This window comes from Euprymna scolopes, chromosome 39 (genome assembly GCF_053919585.1).
Source record: "Euprymna scolopes isolate OS-2025 chromosome 39, ASM5391958v1, whole genome shotgun sequence".
NCBI classification, from domain to species: Eukaryota; Metazoa; Mollusca; class Cephalopoda; order Sepiida; family Sepiolidae; genus Euprymna; species Euprymna scolopes.
In genome coordinates, this window is record NC_136520.1 from 2,979,126 (window position 1) to 2,993,955 (window position 14,830).

Below are 14,830 nucleotides of genomic sequence, written 5' to 3' on the forward strand. Positions count from 1 at the left end.
TTTCTCTCTTCTTTTTTCTCTCTTCTTTTTTCTCTCTTCTTTTTTCTCTTCTTTTCTCTCTTCTTTTCTCTCTTCTTTTCTCTCTTCTTTTTTCTCTCTTCTTTTTTCTCTCTTCTTTTTTCTCTTTTCTCTCTTTTTTCTCTTTCTTTTTTCTCTTTCTTTTTTCTCTTTCTTTTTTCTCTTTCTTTTTTCTCTTTCTTTTTTCTCTTCTTTTTTCTCTTCTTTTTTCTCTTCTTTTTTCTCTTCTTTTTTCTCTTCTTTTTTCTCTTCTTTTTTCTCTTCTTTTTTCTCTTCTTTTTTCTCTTCTTTTTTCTCTTCTTTTTTCTCTTCTTTTTTCTCTTCTTTTTTCTCTTCTTTTTTCTCTTCTTTTTTCTCTTCTTTTTTCTCTTCTTTTTTCTCTTCTTTTTTCTCTTCTTTTCTCTCTCTTCTTTTCTCTCTCTTCTTTTTTCTCTTTTCTCTCTTCTTTTTTCTCTCTTCTTTTTTCTCTTTCTTTTTTCTCTTTCTTTTTTCTCTTTCTTTTTTCTCTTTCTTTTTTCTCTTTCTTTTTTCTCTTTCTTTTTTCTCTTTCTTTTTTCTCTTTCTTTTTTCTCTTTCTTTTTTCTCTTCTTTTTTCTCTTCTTTTTTCTCTTCTTTTTTCTCTTCTTTTTTCTCTTCTTTTTTCTCTTCTTTTTTCTCTTCTTTTTTCTCTTCTTTTTTCTCTTCTTTTTTCTCTTCTTTTTTCTCTTCTTTTTTCTCTTCTTTTTTCTCTTCTTTTTTCTCTTCTTTTTTCTCTTTTTTCTCTTTTTTCTCTTCTTTTTTCTCTTCTTTTTTCTCTTTTTTCTCTTCTTTTTTCTCTTTTTTCTCTCCTTTTTTCTCTTCTTTTTTCTCTTCTTTTTTCTCTTCTTTTTTCTCTTCTTTTTTCTCTTCTTTTTTCTCTTCTTTTTTCTCTTCTTTTTTCTCTCTTTTTTCTCTCTTTTTTCTCTCTTTTTTCTCTTTCTTTTTTCTCTTTCTTTTTTCTCTTTCTTTTTTCTCTTCTTTTTTCTCTTCTTTTTTCTCTTCTTTTTTCTCTTCTTTTTTCTCTTCTTTTTTCTCTCTTCTTTTTTTTCTCTTCTTTTTTTTCTCTTCTTTTTTTTCTCTTCTTTTTTTTCTCTTCTTTTTTTTCTCTTCTTTTTTTTCTCTTCTTTTTTTCTCTTCTTTTTTTTCTCTTCTTTTCTCTCTTTTTTTTCTCTTTTTTTTCTTTTCTTTTCTCTCTTCTTTTTTCTCTTTTTTCTTTTTTCTCTCTTCTTTTTTCTCTCTTCTTTTTTCTCTCTTCTTTTTTCTCTCTTCTTTTTTCTCTCTTCTTTTTTCTCTCTTCTTTTTTCTCTCTTCTTTTTTCTCTCTTCTTTTTTCTCTCTTCTTTTTTCTCTCTTCTTTTTTCTCTTCTTTTTTCTCTTCTTTTCTCTCTTCTTTTTTCTCTTCTTTTTTCTCTTCTTTTTTCTCTCTTCTTTTGTCTCTTCTTTTGTCTCTTCTTTTTTCTCTTCTTTTTTCTCTTCTTTTTTCTCTTCTTTTCTCTCTCTTCTTTTCTCTCTCTTCTTTTTTCTCTCTTCTTTTTTCTCTCTTCTTTTTTCTCTTTTCTCTCTTTTTTCTCTTTCTTTTTTCTCTTTCTTTTTTCTCTTTCTTTTTTCTCTTTCTTTTTTCTCTTTCTTTTTTCTCTTTCTTTTTTCTCTTCTTTTTTCTCTTCTTTTTTCTCTTCTTTTTTCTCTTCTTTTTTCTCTTCTTTTTTCTCTTCTTTTTTCTCTTCTTTTTTCTCTTCTTTTTTCTCTTCTTTTTTCTCTTCTTTTTTCTCTTCTTTTTTCTCTTCTTTTTTCTCTTCTTTTGTCTCTTCTTTTTTCTCTTCTTTTCTCTCTCTTCTTTTCTCTCTCTTCTTTTTTCTCTCTTCTTTTTTCTCTTTTCTCTCTTTTTTCTCTTTCTTTTTTCTCTTTCTTTTTTCTCTTTCTTTTTTCTCTTTCTTTTTTCTCTTTCTTTTTTCTCTTTCTTTTTTCTCTTTCTTTTTTCTCTTCTTTTTTCTCTTCTTTTTTCTCTTCTTTTTTCTCTTCTTTTTTCTCTTCTTTTTTCTCTTCTTTTTTCTCTTCTTTTTTCTCTTCTTTTTTCTCTTCTTTTTTCTCTTCTTTTTTCTCTTCTTTTTTCTCTTCTTTTTTCTCTTCTTTTTTCTCTCTTCTTTTTTCTCTCTTCTTTTTTCTCTTCTTTTTTCTCTCTTCTTTTTTCTCTCTTCTTTTTTCTCTCTTCTTTTTTCTCTCTTCTTTTTTCTCTCTTCTTTTTTCTCTCTTCTTTTTTCTCTTCTTTTTTCTCTTCTTTTTTCTCTTCTTTTTTCTCTTCTTTTTTCTCTTCTTTTTTCTCTCTTTTTTCTCTCTTTTTTCTCTCTTTTTTCTCTCTTTTTTCTCTTTCTTTTTTCTCTTTCTTTTTTCTCTTTCTTTTTTCTCTTCTTTTTTCTCTTCTTTTTTCTCTCTTCTTTTTTTTCTCTTCTTTTTTTTCTCTTCTTTTTTTTCTCTTCTTTTTTTTCTCTTCTTTTTTTTCTCTTCTTTTTTTTCTCTTCTTTTTTTTCTCTTCTTTTTTTTCTCTTCTTTTTTTCTCTTCTTTTTTTTCTCTTCTTTTCTCTCTTTTTTTTCTCTTTTTTTCTCTTCTTTTCTCTCTTCTTTTTTCTCTTTTTTCTTTTTTCTCTCTTCTTTTTTCTCTCTTCTTTTTTCTCTCTTCTTTTTTCTCTTCTTTTTTCTCTTTTTTCTCTTTTTTCTCTTTTTTCTCTTCTTTTTTCTCTTCTTTTTTCTCTTCTTTTTTCTCTTCTTTTTTCTCTCTTCTTTTGTCTCTTCTTTTTTCTCTTCTTTTTTCTCTTCTTTTTTCTCTTCTTTTCTCTCTTCTTTTCTCTCTTCTTTTCTCTCTTCTTTTTTCTCTTCTTTTCTCTCTTCTTTTCTCTCTTCTTTTTTCTCTCTTCTTTTCTCTCTTCTTTTCTCTCTTCTTTTCTCTCTTCTTTTCTCTCTTCTTTTCTCTCTTCTTTTCTCTTCTTTTCTCTCTTCTTTTCTCTTCTTTTCTCTCTTCTTTTCTCTCTCTTCTTTTCTCTCTTTTCTTTTCTCTCTTTTCTTTTTTCTCTTTTCTTTTTTCTCTTCTTTTCTCTCTTCTTTTCTCTCTTCTTTTTTCTCTTTTCTCTTTTCTCTTCTCTTCTATTTTCACTCTTTTCTCTCTTTTCACTCTTTTCTTTTTTCTCTTTTTTCTCTTCTTTTTTTTAAATGGTTAATATGTAATTGGTTTTCACAGGTTCAAGTATTTAAATACGTCTAATTTGGCTGTTACTAAGTTAAAATCGAATATCTCATCCTGAGTTTTATTTTCATGTTTCTGCCAACCTTCTTTAAGCGTATCTGTCCAAACTTGGAAATCTGCTCGGATTTCAAACAGATTTACTTAATCCACAAGAGTAGTATGTTCTCGTTCCCTCAGCCATGACTGGATGGAATCCCAAGTAATTTGCAATTGTAATTTTCAGTGGTGGCCGCAACGTCCAAAAGAGTAGTTTAGGACAGAATTTTACTTTGAACAAAGCTAGTCTGAATTATGGTTGACAGTATGCTACCCCCGTGGATGACATAAAGGCTTATGTTAAAAATTCCATACAGGTTCCAGAAGGTACACCTTAAGATCGAAAGTGATATCGACCGAAAACCTCAAAACGAGAACAGTGTTCTAAATAATATCAAACTTATAATTGTTCATCCCCACTTTTTACTTATATAAAAAATCTTAATCATTTGGGCTGATGCTTCTGTCATTAGTCTCTCCCTCTAAGTCCTGCACTGTCAACCAACTTATAATTGTGCATCCCCAATTTTTTTGTTTTTTTAAATAAAAACCTAAATCATCTGCTGTCATTAGTCTCTCCTTCTTGGACAGGGTTCAAATAAAGGGTCCTGGATATGACCTTAAACCATATCCGATGGTGAGGCCCCAGCTTGCAGGCTTTTGGGAGTGTGGAGCCACCCTTTAATTGCCATTGCTCCCAGGTCCACTCTTACCCGGAGTGGTCATACATGTTTGGGTCCCAACTATGGGTAAAATAGAAAATGACTTTTAAAAAAAACAAAAAAACAAATATATTCTATGAAGTAATTTTTCTTCAAAATCACTGGATTCGGCGTTAAATAACCTGAAAAGGGTTGATATGCCGTAAAACAACCAGCCAAACAGTCTCCAACCTGATAGGTCCCAGACTATCAACTAAGCTCCAACCTCTGTCGCATCATCACAATGTTGCATTCCTGTGCCTGTTTTATAATCATTTTAATTAAACGTGCACTTGTTGCACTCATACCTCTTCGACAAAATAAAACCCTGACAATCCCACTCTTTCACTGTAGATTTTTCCTTAGATGCCGAAAAGCTTTCTATTCTAATAGTTTTTCTCTCAAATTGCTAGACTTTGGAATTCCGTCTGTGTTACTGTTTTCTCTGACCGTTCTGACATGCACAAGTTTAAATGTAATTTCTCCCACTCTTTATCTGTGCCTAAACATAAACACAGATTCCATGAACAAAGTTTCTTAGAACTGCATGCCTCTGTGGGACTCCTTTGTTTTCCTGCTTTCCAAATGACTAGAATACAGTTGTCTTCAAGTCCAACATAAACAAATTCTCGAGCCATCCCCTTAAGTAAAACATCTTAAATTTTTGGATATATTACTATTTTCGTCATGACAAGTAAGTACTGTTGTTTTTGCTTAAATGAGGACTGAGGAACAAATTTGGTGAAGGAGAGTTACGGTAGCTGCCAATAACGGATCCACAATGTTCTTTATCATTGTTTTCATGGCAAGTGCTCGTCTGAGCTCCAATCTATGGTCTCCCTTGCAAAACTTCACGAAAAAAACTTGTCTGGCTGAAACTACTATCAATAATTTCCCCTACTCTTTATTTGTACTGAAACCTAAACGTAGATTCCATGAACAAAGTTTATTTCTTAGAACTGCACACCTGTGAAACTCTTTTCTGTTTGCTTGCTTTCAAACTGACTATTCAAGTCAAACGTAAACAAGTTCTTGATGAGCCGTTCTCCCTAAGTAACTAATTTACCAAATTAGATTAATATTTATAGATGGTTTCAAAAATTTAAAAAAAAATAAAAAAGTAAAAAAATATTCCATACTTAATTTTACAATAAAAATAGAATCTATTCATTTTAAAAAATTTTCTTCTGTAGGTTTCCAGGTGAAAAGAAAGATGTGAATTGTTACGGAGATTCTACTTGTGCCCCAAGCAAAACATCAGCTCCAGCGGAGGCTGCTGATGATGATGCTGACGATGATGATATCGATTTGTTTGGATCTGATGAGGACGAGGAATCCGAAAAAATCCGACAACAGAGATTGGCTGAATATGCCGAGAGGAAATCGAAAAGTAAGTCATCAACAATTTTTTTTTTTTTTTTTTTTTTTTTTTTTTAAATGTCCTGATTCTTGCTTTCAAAACATCCAGCTTTCAAAAATGCTTACAAATTTTTGTTTGGACCAGGTTCAAATCTATTTTCATATGCAAACTGATCTCACTTGCAGATGTTTGTGTGTGTGTGTTTTGTGTGTGTGTATATATATATATATATAATATATATATATATATATAGCATGGCTACCCAACATTGCCCAGAGGTGGGATATTACGGCTATTGAGCAACCCAGCCCTAAAAACAAATATTTTAACCAAAATAGCAGCGAGTACCTGTGTGAGCGCCAAAAAAAAAAAAAAAAAAAAATTAGCCGCAGTAAGCCGACTCGAACTTGTAACACGAAAGAGGAAAAGAGAGGGGGGGTAAATAATAAAAAAAACAAATGTTTTGGTAGGTAAGTATAAGAATCGAACCCGTACCCTTGAGTTGGAAATTAATGTGTGGGGGGAAAAAAAAAAAAAAAAAATGGGCGACGTTACTCATTAGGCCACCGCGACATACAACAAACACAGGTTTGAATTTATTTATTGAACTATAAAAACAGGCGTGCGCAATAAAAGTTAACTCTGCTGCTTCCATTTGACCTAATTAAGAAGGTCAAATAGAAGTCACACAGTTGTTTACTCAAATTTGACTGGTTTTTTTTTTCCCAACAGATGTTGGGGAGAGGGTAACCAGCTCCCAATTGTCCAGATTAAATAGCAATTGTCTGATGTACAACATTAATCAAAGCTGATTGCTTCTGGACATTTCCCGGCATAATGCCGATGACTTGTTAACTTTGAATTAGTTTCGCTTTTTATACGAAAAAGCCTCATCAACACGCGAGAAGCCAAAATAGCAATAATTTTGTAAAAGTCGACGTAAATAAATCTAGATGTGACTCGCTTTCCCAAATCGTACATATTATTATTTAGGACCCATATAAACAGTTGTAAGCGATTGTAACGACCCCGGAACCGTGTGCGAGAAAAGCCTTTTGAAGACATACACTAAATGGTCACATATATTTTGCCTTATATATATATATATATATATATATATATATATATATATAGAAGACTAGCGGGGGTACCCGTCGTTGCCCGGGTAGTTTGGAGGTGTGTGTAGGCTTGAATCCCGAATGTTTGACGCGGAGGTGGAAAGGAAATGGAAAAAAAAAAAACCTGCGACCTAACCATCTCGACCACGGAAACAGATGAATTGATAAGTGTGTTAAGTTGACGTTTATAAACTGAAATTAGCAGGTGCGACAACGTCAAGTTGCGGAAGCTAGTTTCTGTTTTCCCCGCTATGCGGTGATCAAACAATTAAAAAAAAAAAAAAAAAAAAAAAACGTAAGGCAAATGAACGATGAAAACAGAAAAAAAAAAAACATTACGTGAAAAATGGCTTAAATAACACTGGTTCAATATTTAAATTTAAAAAATCGAAAAAAGAAAAAAAAAAAAAACCATCTCACACCGCTATTCGAACCCAAAACGTTTCGATAGTGAACCAAGGCTTTAACCAACTGAGCTAACGCGGCATGCATGAAATTTGTTCAGTTTTTCAACTATTTAAAGTAAATCAGGTCACGACGTCATCTGACGCATCCATAGAATCAGTCATTGTCACGGGAGGACCGTTTTTGTTGACCCCCTCCCCTGTCAAAAATTGTTGATTTCGGGATGAAAAAGTTAACGTTTTTGGGCAATTTTCAAGCAAAGGATGGAGCTTCGATGTGATACCGAGTTTGTGAATTTTCGTCACGTCTGTCAAGGTTTTAGCAGACATCCAAACATACACACATACATTTTCGCTTATATATATATATATATATATATATATATATATATATATATATATATATATGAGATTGAAAAAGATAGTGTGTGTGTGTAATATATATATATATATATATATATATATATGCACGTTATGTTATATCGAACGTTCTTGTTATACAATTTCTAAGTTATTTACCCTCCCACCCCTCCTCACTCGCTCTCTTTATTTTTCAGAACCTACACTTATTGCTAAAAGCAACATCATTTTGGATGTGAAACCCTGGGATGACGAGACTGACATGGGCAAGCTGGAGGAATGTGTGCGATCTGTTGAAACCGATGGTCTCTTGTGGGGAGCTTGTGAGTTTTTTATTTGCTCTCCTTATTTTTATTTTTTATTGTTATTTCAATTGTTTTAAATACTATTGTCGACTTCTGTACCTGCTGTGAAAATTTTTTTTTTTTTGCCACCTTTGATTTCAGACCCGTTTGTTGAATCCACCAATTTCTAGAGTTTTCCACTAATTGTCTTTAAGAGTATAAATTGTTAGTTAAAACATAGGGATAGATGGATGTGTTTAGGAATTTGTGGTGTCGTATTTCTGATATTTTTATTAAATATAAACTAAAAATAAAAATGTATCTATATATAAATGATAAACTTTAAAGAATTAAAAAAAAAAAAAAAAAAATAAAATTAACCTTTTTTTTTTCTGATTGGTCTAAAACTTTTGGTTATTTGAAGCCGCCATAAAAAAAAAGAAATAAGAACTGCCATCTGTTAGCATAGCTAGAAAGCAATCATTCGTTTTGGAAATTAGAAGAGCACCCACCCCCCACACACACACACAATTTTAATGAACCTCCGTTCTGCAGGATCAAACATATCTATTCCTGTGTCTCGATACATCTTTTATCATTATATGCAATCAGTTTTTTTAAATAGTCAACCATATAGGAGCCTATTCGTGACCACGCACACTTTCATTGTTGCCGTTTCGTCTAACAGTTGCTATGGAAATGGGTTTCTTTTCAAGAAGCCGATATTTTGCTGAGTTTTAAATGTTTTTTTGGTTTTTTTTGTGGAGAGAATTGACTCGAGACTAATGTTTGTTCTCAGCTAATTTATTACCTCTGACTTGAAATGAGACACGCTTGGGCAAACGTCACGGTAAAATTGTGCTCTGATCCTTCTACATTATGGCATCTCATTCACACGGCTTCCACAGAGAGACTGATTTGAAAAAACATTTGTGTATCTCGGCTTGATAACGTGACGTCATCTATCATCGTTAGGCTCCAATTTTACGTAACTCGTTTCTAAGAACGATTCTGTTTTTGTAGAAAATCTACATTAGCTGACTGACTCTTTATTATTGATGTGATATAATCAAATTTTTCTTTTTATATACTAGCATGGGTGCCCGGCGTTGGAGGTGTGTTGAGCCAAAAAGGGGGGGGGTAGTAGGAAGGCAGGTTCAAACCCATACTGCAAAGGAGGAAAAGAATGTGAAAAAAAACTTACGTCTTTGCTTTTATGACTACCACCAAACTGGAAGTGACGTAGGTTTAAATTAAGGCTAGACAATCGAAAAGAGGGGATGACTTTCGAAAATATTGTCGGAAAAAGCAACCCCTCCCTGTAGAAGTGCCCAGTTGAGGGTGAAGAAATTGATGTTTTTAGCAGACATGCAAACATACATACATAGATTTATATATTTGTAGCTCAAATTTTCGACCCAAACCGATTAAAAAAAAAAAAAAAAAAAAAAAGCTTACCCGATCTCTGAATACCCTTTATGTAAAATTTCAAATGTTTAGACCAGAAATTGTCTGAGTAATTTGGTAGAGACCGCAGCGGTCAATTTTTTTTTTTTTTTTTAAACTTTGACTCCTATTATGACCCCCTTAACATTTATTGTTTTGGGCTCAAATCAAGTTATTAAGTTAAATCCATGTCCAAGGAACCTATATCTAAAATTTCAAATGCTTAAACCCAAAATTGGCAGAGGAGTTTGGTAGACTTCTCAAAGGTCAAATTGTTGAACTTTGACCCCCCTTAACAGTCAACTTTCTGGCTGAAAACGGATTACAAAGATTTTCCCAAATCTCACTAACCTGTATGTCAAAATTCGAGTCTGTAGACTGAAAATTGACACAGTTATTGTGTAGGGAAATGAACACACAGACACTTTCACAGCTATACACACGCACGCATATGGTGACCAAAGATTTTTTTTTTTTTTTTTTTTTTTTTTTTTTTCGGGTTACTAGGTTCTTTCCAGCTCCTGATTACATTATTTGCCCCGCCTTACGATGTTATTTGATAATATACATGTGTATTCTATACTGTATAACAATTTTTATACCTAGTATTTCTTGTATATGGAATCATCCGTGTTGGAAGTGACAATTACGAATAGTCAGGCACTTCAGAAAGCCGTCCTTGGCTCAGTAGGTCAGAATTACATCCTACACACACACACAGTAATTTTCAATGTTATAATGGTGAACGACTAATTATTTTCGATGCATTCAGACAAGTGAAGAAAGAATGTGAATCAAGAACAGTGGATGAACTTTAACTTTTTTGTGTCTCTCTCTCTGGTGTGTTTTCTAAACTTTCTTTTCATCTTTTCTTTTCTTTTTTCTCTCCCAGCCAAACTTCTCCCAGTCGGTTATGGTATCAAGAAACTACAGATTTGCTGCGTAGTTGAAGACGATAAAGTAAGTTGATTTTCTCACAATAACTTATTGCTTTGTTGTTGATATGGAGTAAAGACGTTTGGTTCAATTTTAATTCAAACAATTTCTCAAACAAGTCTATCCATTCAAAAAATAAATCATTTTGGTGTCTGCAGAGTGATGAGAGTATATTTTTAATAATAAAATAACGTGTGTAATTTATTTTGTAACCCAGATTACTGACTATCCACATATTTAATGCTTCCGTTTTAACTCTTTTTCGAAGTGTTTTTTTAATGTTTTAACTACTTATGTGTATGTATATATATATATATATATATATATATATATATAATGAAATCTATTACTGTGAGTCCAGAATGAGTTTACATATTGTTTCAGCTAGGGGGAAATCCTCAAAAAGAGGAAATATCCAACTAGCATCGTCACAATTCATAGATGGACTGAATTATAATACCAAATAAGAATGGAAAAATTGTAGCATAAGGGGGGAGTGGAAGGGAGAGTACGTTGGAATTTAAAGTAGTAGGAGTGTATATAATAAGAGGGGGGGGGTATTATTAAATATTAATTATGTGTTAATGTTTATATACGTTCTTCTAGTTTATAACGGTTTAAAATTAAGACGCTATTCTTATTTAAAGAAAAAGACATGATTAATTATAGTGACTTGCCGTTTCATCTAGAAGCAAAAATGAAAACCTTGCTTTGTTTTAGATAATTGTATTTCATGTTTTTAATGAATTTCTCAAAAAAAAAATTTTTTTCTTTTTTTTTTTTTTATAGGTTGGTACAGATTTTCTTGAGGAAGAAATCACCAAATTTGAAGATTATATCCAATCTGTCGATGTAGCTGCATTCCAAAAGATTTAATTGAATTCCCTCTCCAAATTTTCAAATAAAATTAAAATTTAAAAATTAATCTTGTAAGTTTTTCTTTTTCTTTTTTTCTTTTTCTTTTTTTCTTTTTCTTTTTTTTCTTTTTCTTTCTTTTCTTTTTCTTTTTTTTTTTTTTTTCTTCTTTTCTCTTTTAGAACAAGAAAATTTTTCAAGTTTTATATTTAGACATTAAAATGCGAGATTTGCTAATATTCCAGCAAGAACATTGCGTGATCGTTTTCCAATTTCTGTGACGCATGAAATAATTCTGTAATATTAATAAAGTTGATAGAAAAATGTCATCAATATCGGCAGATTTATTAAAAACACCAAAGCATCTCCGCATCATGTCATGCCTGTCACAGTAACAGACAAGAGATTTTCTTTCTTTTGGCTTTGAGTAATTTGTTAGAAATAAATCTCACCTGTATTTAAATATGTTTGTGTGTCTGCCTAAAACTTTCGACAGAGGCGACGGATTTTCACAAGATTGGTATCGGTTTGAAGCTCGACCCTTCGGACGACAAATATAAAAAAATTGACTAAAAACATTAATTCCTTCACCCTCAACTGGGCACTTTTCTACAAGGAGGGGTTGCTTTTTTCACCAATATTTTTTTTGGAAGTCATCCCCTCTTTTCAATTGACTAGCCTTAATTTAAACCTTCATCACTTCCAGTTTGGCGATGGACGCAACGGCAAAGACGTCACTTTTTTGCGCTCAACACACACCTCCAGGCACCCAGGCTAGTGTCTTAGAAATAAATATATTCCTTCAATATAATTTGAAAAAAAAAAAAAAAAAAAAAGTTTGTTACTTATGTTAATTTTTATGAATAATGAAAGGATGTTTTTATTGGTTAAAATTTTTGCACTTGTATTAAGACTTTTTTTTTTTTTTTTTTCCCCCAAATACAACTTTGAAACCTTTTCAATAACTTAAGATGCCTTCTATATATTGTCCAAGTCTCTGACTCGTATAGCAACGTAGTGATAACGCATGCTTCGTAAATACTTAGCTTTGTTTTTGCTGATTTCTCCAATTTGCCAAAAGCAGAACTGGCTTTGGCTATTCTGTGGCTTACTTACTCAGCGTATTACCCAGATATACAAAATTGTCTGTTACATTTAACTTCTTACCATCAGCCAAGATGTTTGGTTCAATATATGGCTTTCTTAAAGGAGGGGAATACATAACATCAGCCTCAAGAAAGCAGGTTAAGACCAAAAGCCTTACAAGCCTCTGCTAACTTGTACATCATTATCTGTGTGTCTGTTTCTGAATGTGACACAAGGTCTGCATATAAAAGTTAAAGAACAAAGTTCTGAAAAGTCTTTGAGTTTACGTTGAAACGTCTAAGATTAAAAAGTTTACCTGATGTGCAAAACCAAAACTTCACCGCAATTGTTAAAAACCTGCACCAGGATCACAGCAAAAGAATTATTTTAAAATAATGTAGTAGCAAGTATATCACCTTGTTTCACATCAGAGATCCATTAAAGTTCACTCGGGCTTTCATATTATGGTGTAACTGCTGAAGCAACTCCACAAAACTAGTAGGACAGCCTAGTTTCCTAAGAATCCTCCAGAATGCATTGCGATTGATGGTATCAAAAGCTTTTGCCAGATAGAGCACTGAATAACATGTCCAAACATACAAAAACGAAGCTTCCTTAAAGATACCCACTGTGTAAGGGTGCCTGCTCGTGAAATTTTTGTGGCAAGAGTTGCACAATCTTCAACCACACATCTTCTGAGTCGACATTGTTAAATACCAGTGGCAAGATGAGGTTCAGGACGACTGGAAACATGCCAAAATGAGCGGAAAGCACATACAGTGCCTAGAATTCCCAAATGATCACCCATCTGGTACTAGCCAGACTCAAAGTTGCTTAACTTTGATCTGACAGGAAGCGGTGTGTCAACATGATTATGCCGTTTATATGGAGGAAAGGTAGACCTAATAAGATATTAAGCATATAGTTAAAAAAAAGGCAAAAATTATATGCTGTGATGGCAGCAAATTTGTTTTCGAACATTGCCATTACTTGATATAGCACAAAAAAAAAATATATATATATATATATATATACATACATATACAGAAACACAACAAATAGTGATGGACCGCACAAAGGTGGCTTTTAAGCCCTGCCAAAATCTGGCAGACACAGCGCCACTAGCAGCACGTTCTTGATGGTCACTTCTATGCATAATCAAATGCCGCTTCAAACCGCCTGCTGTTTTGCACGTCCGCCTGCAGTTGACACAGATTAGATCTGGCAACACAAGACTGTTTTGTGGCCACTGCACTGATGAGTAGTCTGGTGGCTCATCAGCCCAGCTCTGCTCAGACAATCTTCTGCACATCTCACACTCAAAACCATCCACTGCTCCTTTCACCCTCCTTTTCCAGATATCACGTTTCAGTCGCTCATACTGGGTTTGATCTGCTTCAAACTTGCCCGCACCTCCCCACAAGGTCCTTCTCTACTCTCCCCGATCCAAAGCAAGACTCTCCCAGGCTTTTTCATCTATCTCACATTTTAAGGTGGACCTCAAACAATCTTTGAATCTCATTTCAGGCTTTTGAGCCAGAGGTCTTCCCTCGGCGTGCTCGCCCTAAAGGAGTTATTTGGGAAGTCGACTTTCTAACATCCTCACCACATGTTCACTCCATCTCAGTCTATGTTTGAGCTTCACTGTTTAGAGAATGGGTCCATTCAAGAACCTCCACATCACTGACATACATTTGTCAACCCACACCTAAGCTTCCATACATACATATATGTTAGAGAATGGATTGAGAGAGACAGAGAGGGAGGTGGTAAATTGTGTTGTGGACACGTTGACTGGAAGTCAAGATCAGCTGATCGGATTGTGTGGGAGTCGTTTGATCAGGTTGGCTGAATCAAGGAGATTTGGTTTGGACTTAGAAGGCGACGGACGTCTTCACAGACGTCGCCTCCCCTTCACTGAGGGAGGGGATGCTGACGTGTGTAGAAATGAGACCAAAAGAAACCACACAAGCCAGAGATTCACTTTCCATCCTTCTGCGAGACCTCTGGAAAGTGAAATAAACTATAAAACCAATTCGTTTTAGAGTGATTGAATCTTCGTCCAAATAGGTACCAGTCTCCCTCCAAGACACAAGATATATCCAGATAGACCAACATTAACACGGAAGAAGGTATGTCCGAAAATACATGTACCGCACACACACAACGGCATATGAACATATCATTTAATAGACTGACCACTAGACGATCACACACGACGGTCCCCCATTTTAGAGACAACACAACAAATACAAATTTTGGTGCTCGTTGACCAGTCCACCCGTACATGGGTGGAAAGAGAAGAAAAAAAAAAAAAACGAACCTGGAGGTTACCACAGTGAAAAAAAAAATATAGACAACAAAAAAAAAAAGAAAGGAATGAATCTGAAGAAAAATAGACACATTAATGGACCCTGTGAATTGAGTGCTTGAAAAAAAAAATAAAAAAGCTGGTCATATGTGACGACTCCAAGCAGGAGGTAAGACTTGGCTAAATAAATTAGAGACAGGTGTGGAGAGGATACGAGAATCCTTAAGGGTACCAAAGACCTATGAGAGTCAGTACCATAGGCAAATCACATATTGCTTAATGAGGTGAGAGAAAAATAAAATATACCGTAGGTACGTAAGATATAGCCTTATATTTTTTTTTAGAGATGCATGAATGCGGGATATCTCTGCTGGATCTTGGAAGCTCTGATGAGAGAAAAGAAAAATCACAAAAATCGGGCCATAGCTAGAAATTAGGCGCAAAGTTGGGGGTTAATTAGTTAATGGTGATATTCTCTAAATCTTCATCAAAATTCCAAGAGTCGGAGTAAGGAAATTCAAGTGAATCAGTGTGAAAAAAAGGTATATCTTAAAATTTGGAAGCGAACCACAAAGATTAATTATGAGCTTTGAAATGTCCCGGAAAAGATAAGATAGTTACAAAATGAAAACAAAGCCATACTTAATAGAACAACCGGGCAAA

At 33.6% G+C, this 14,830-nt stretch overlaps 1 protein-coding gene across 1 annotated transcript in view; it reads left to right on the plus strand.

Moving 5' to 3' along the window:
- Window positions 1-10,840, plus strand: part of LOC145263612 (elongation factor 1-beta-like) — a 34,255-nt gene extending 23,415 nt beyond the window's left edge. Inside the window, exons 3-6 of the mRNA XM_080120455.1 lie at window positions 5,201-5,397; window positions 7,447-7,572; window positions 9,872-9,939; window positions 10,705-10,840. Coding sequence (XP_079976581.1) covers window positions 5,201-5,397; window positions 7,447-7,572; window positions 9,872-9,939; window positions 10,705-10,791 — 478 coding nt within the window. The 3' untranslated portion in view covers window positions 10,792-10,840. The remainder of the gene's footprint in view (window positions 1-5,200; window positions 5,398-7,446; window positions 7,573-9,871; window positions 9,940-10,704) is intronic.
- Window positions 10,841-14,830: the final 3,990 nt, after the last annotated feature.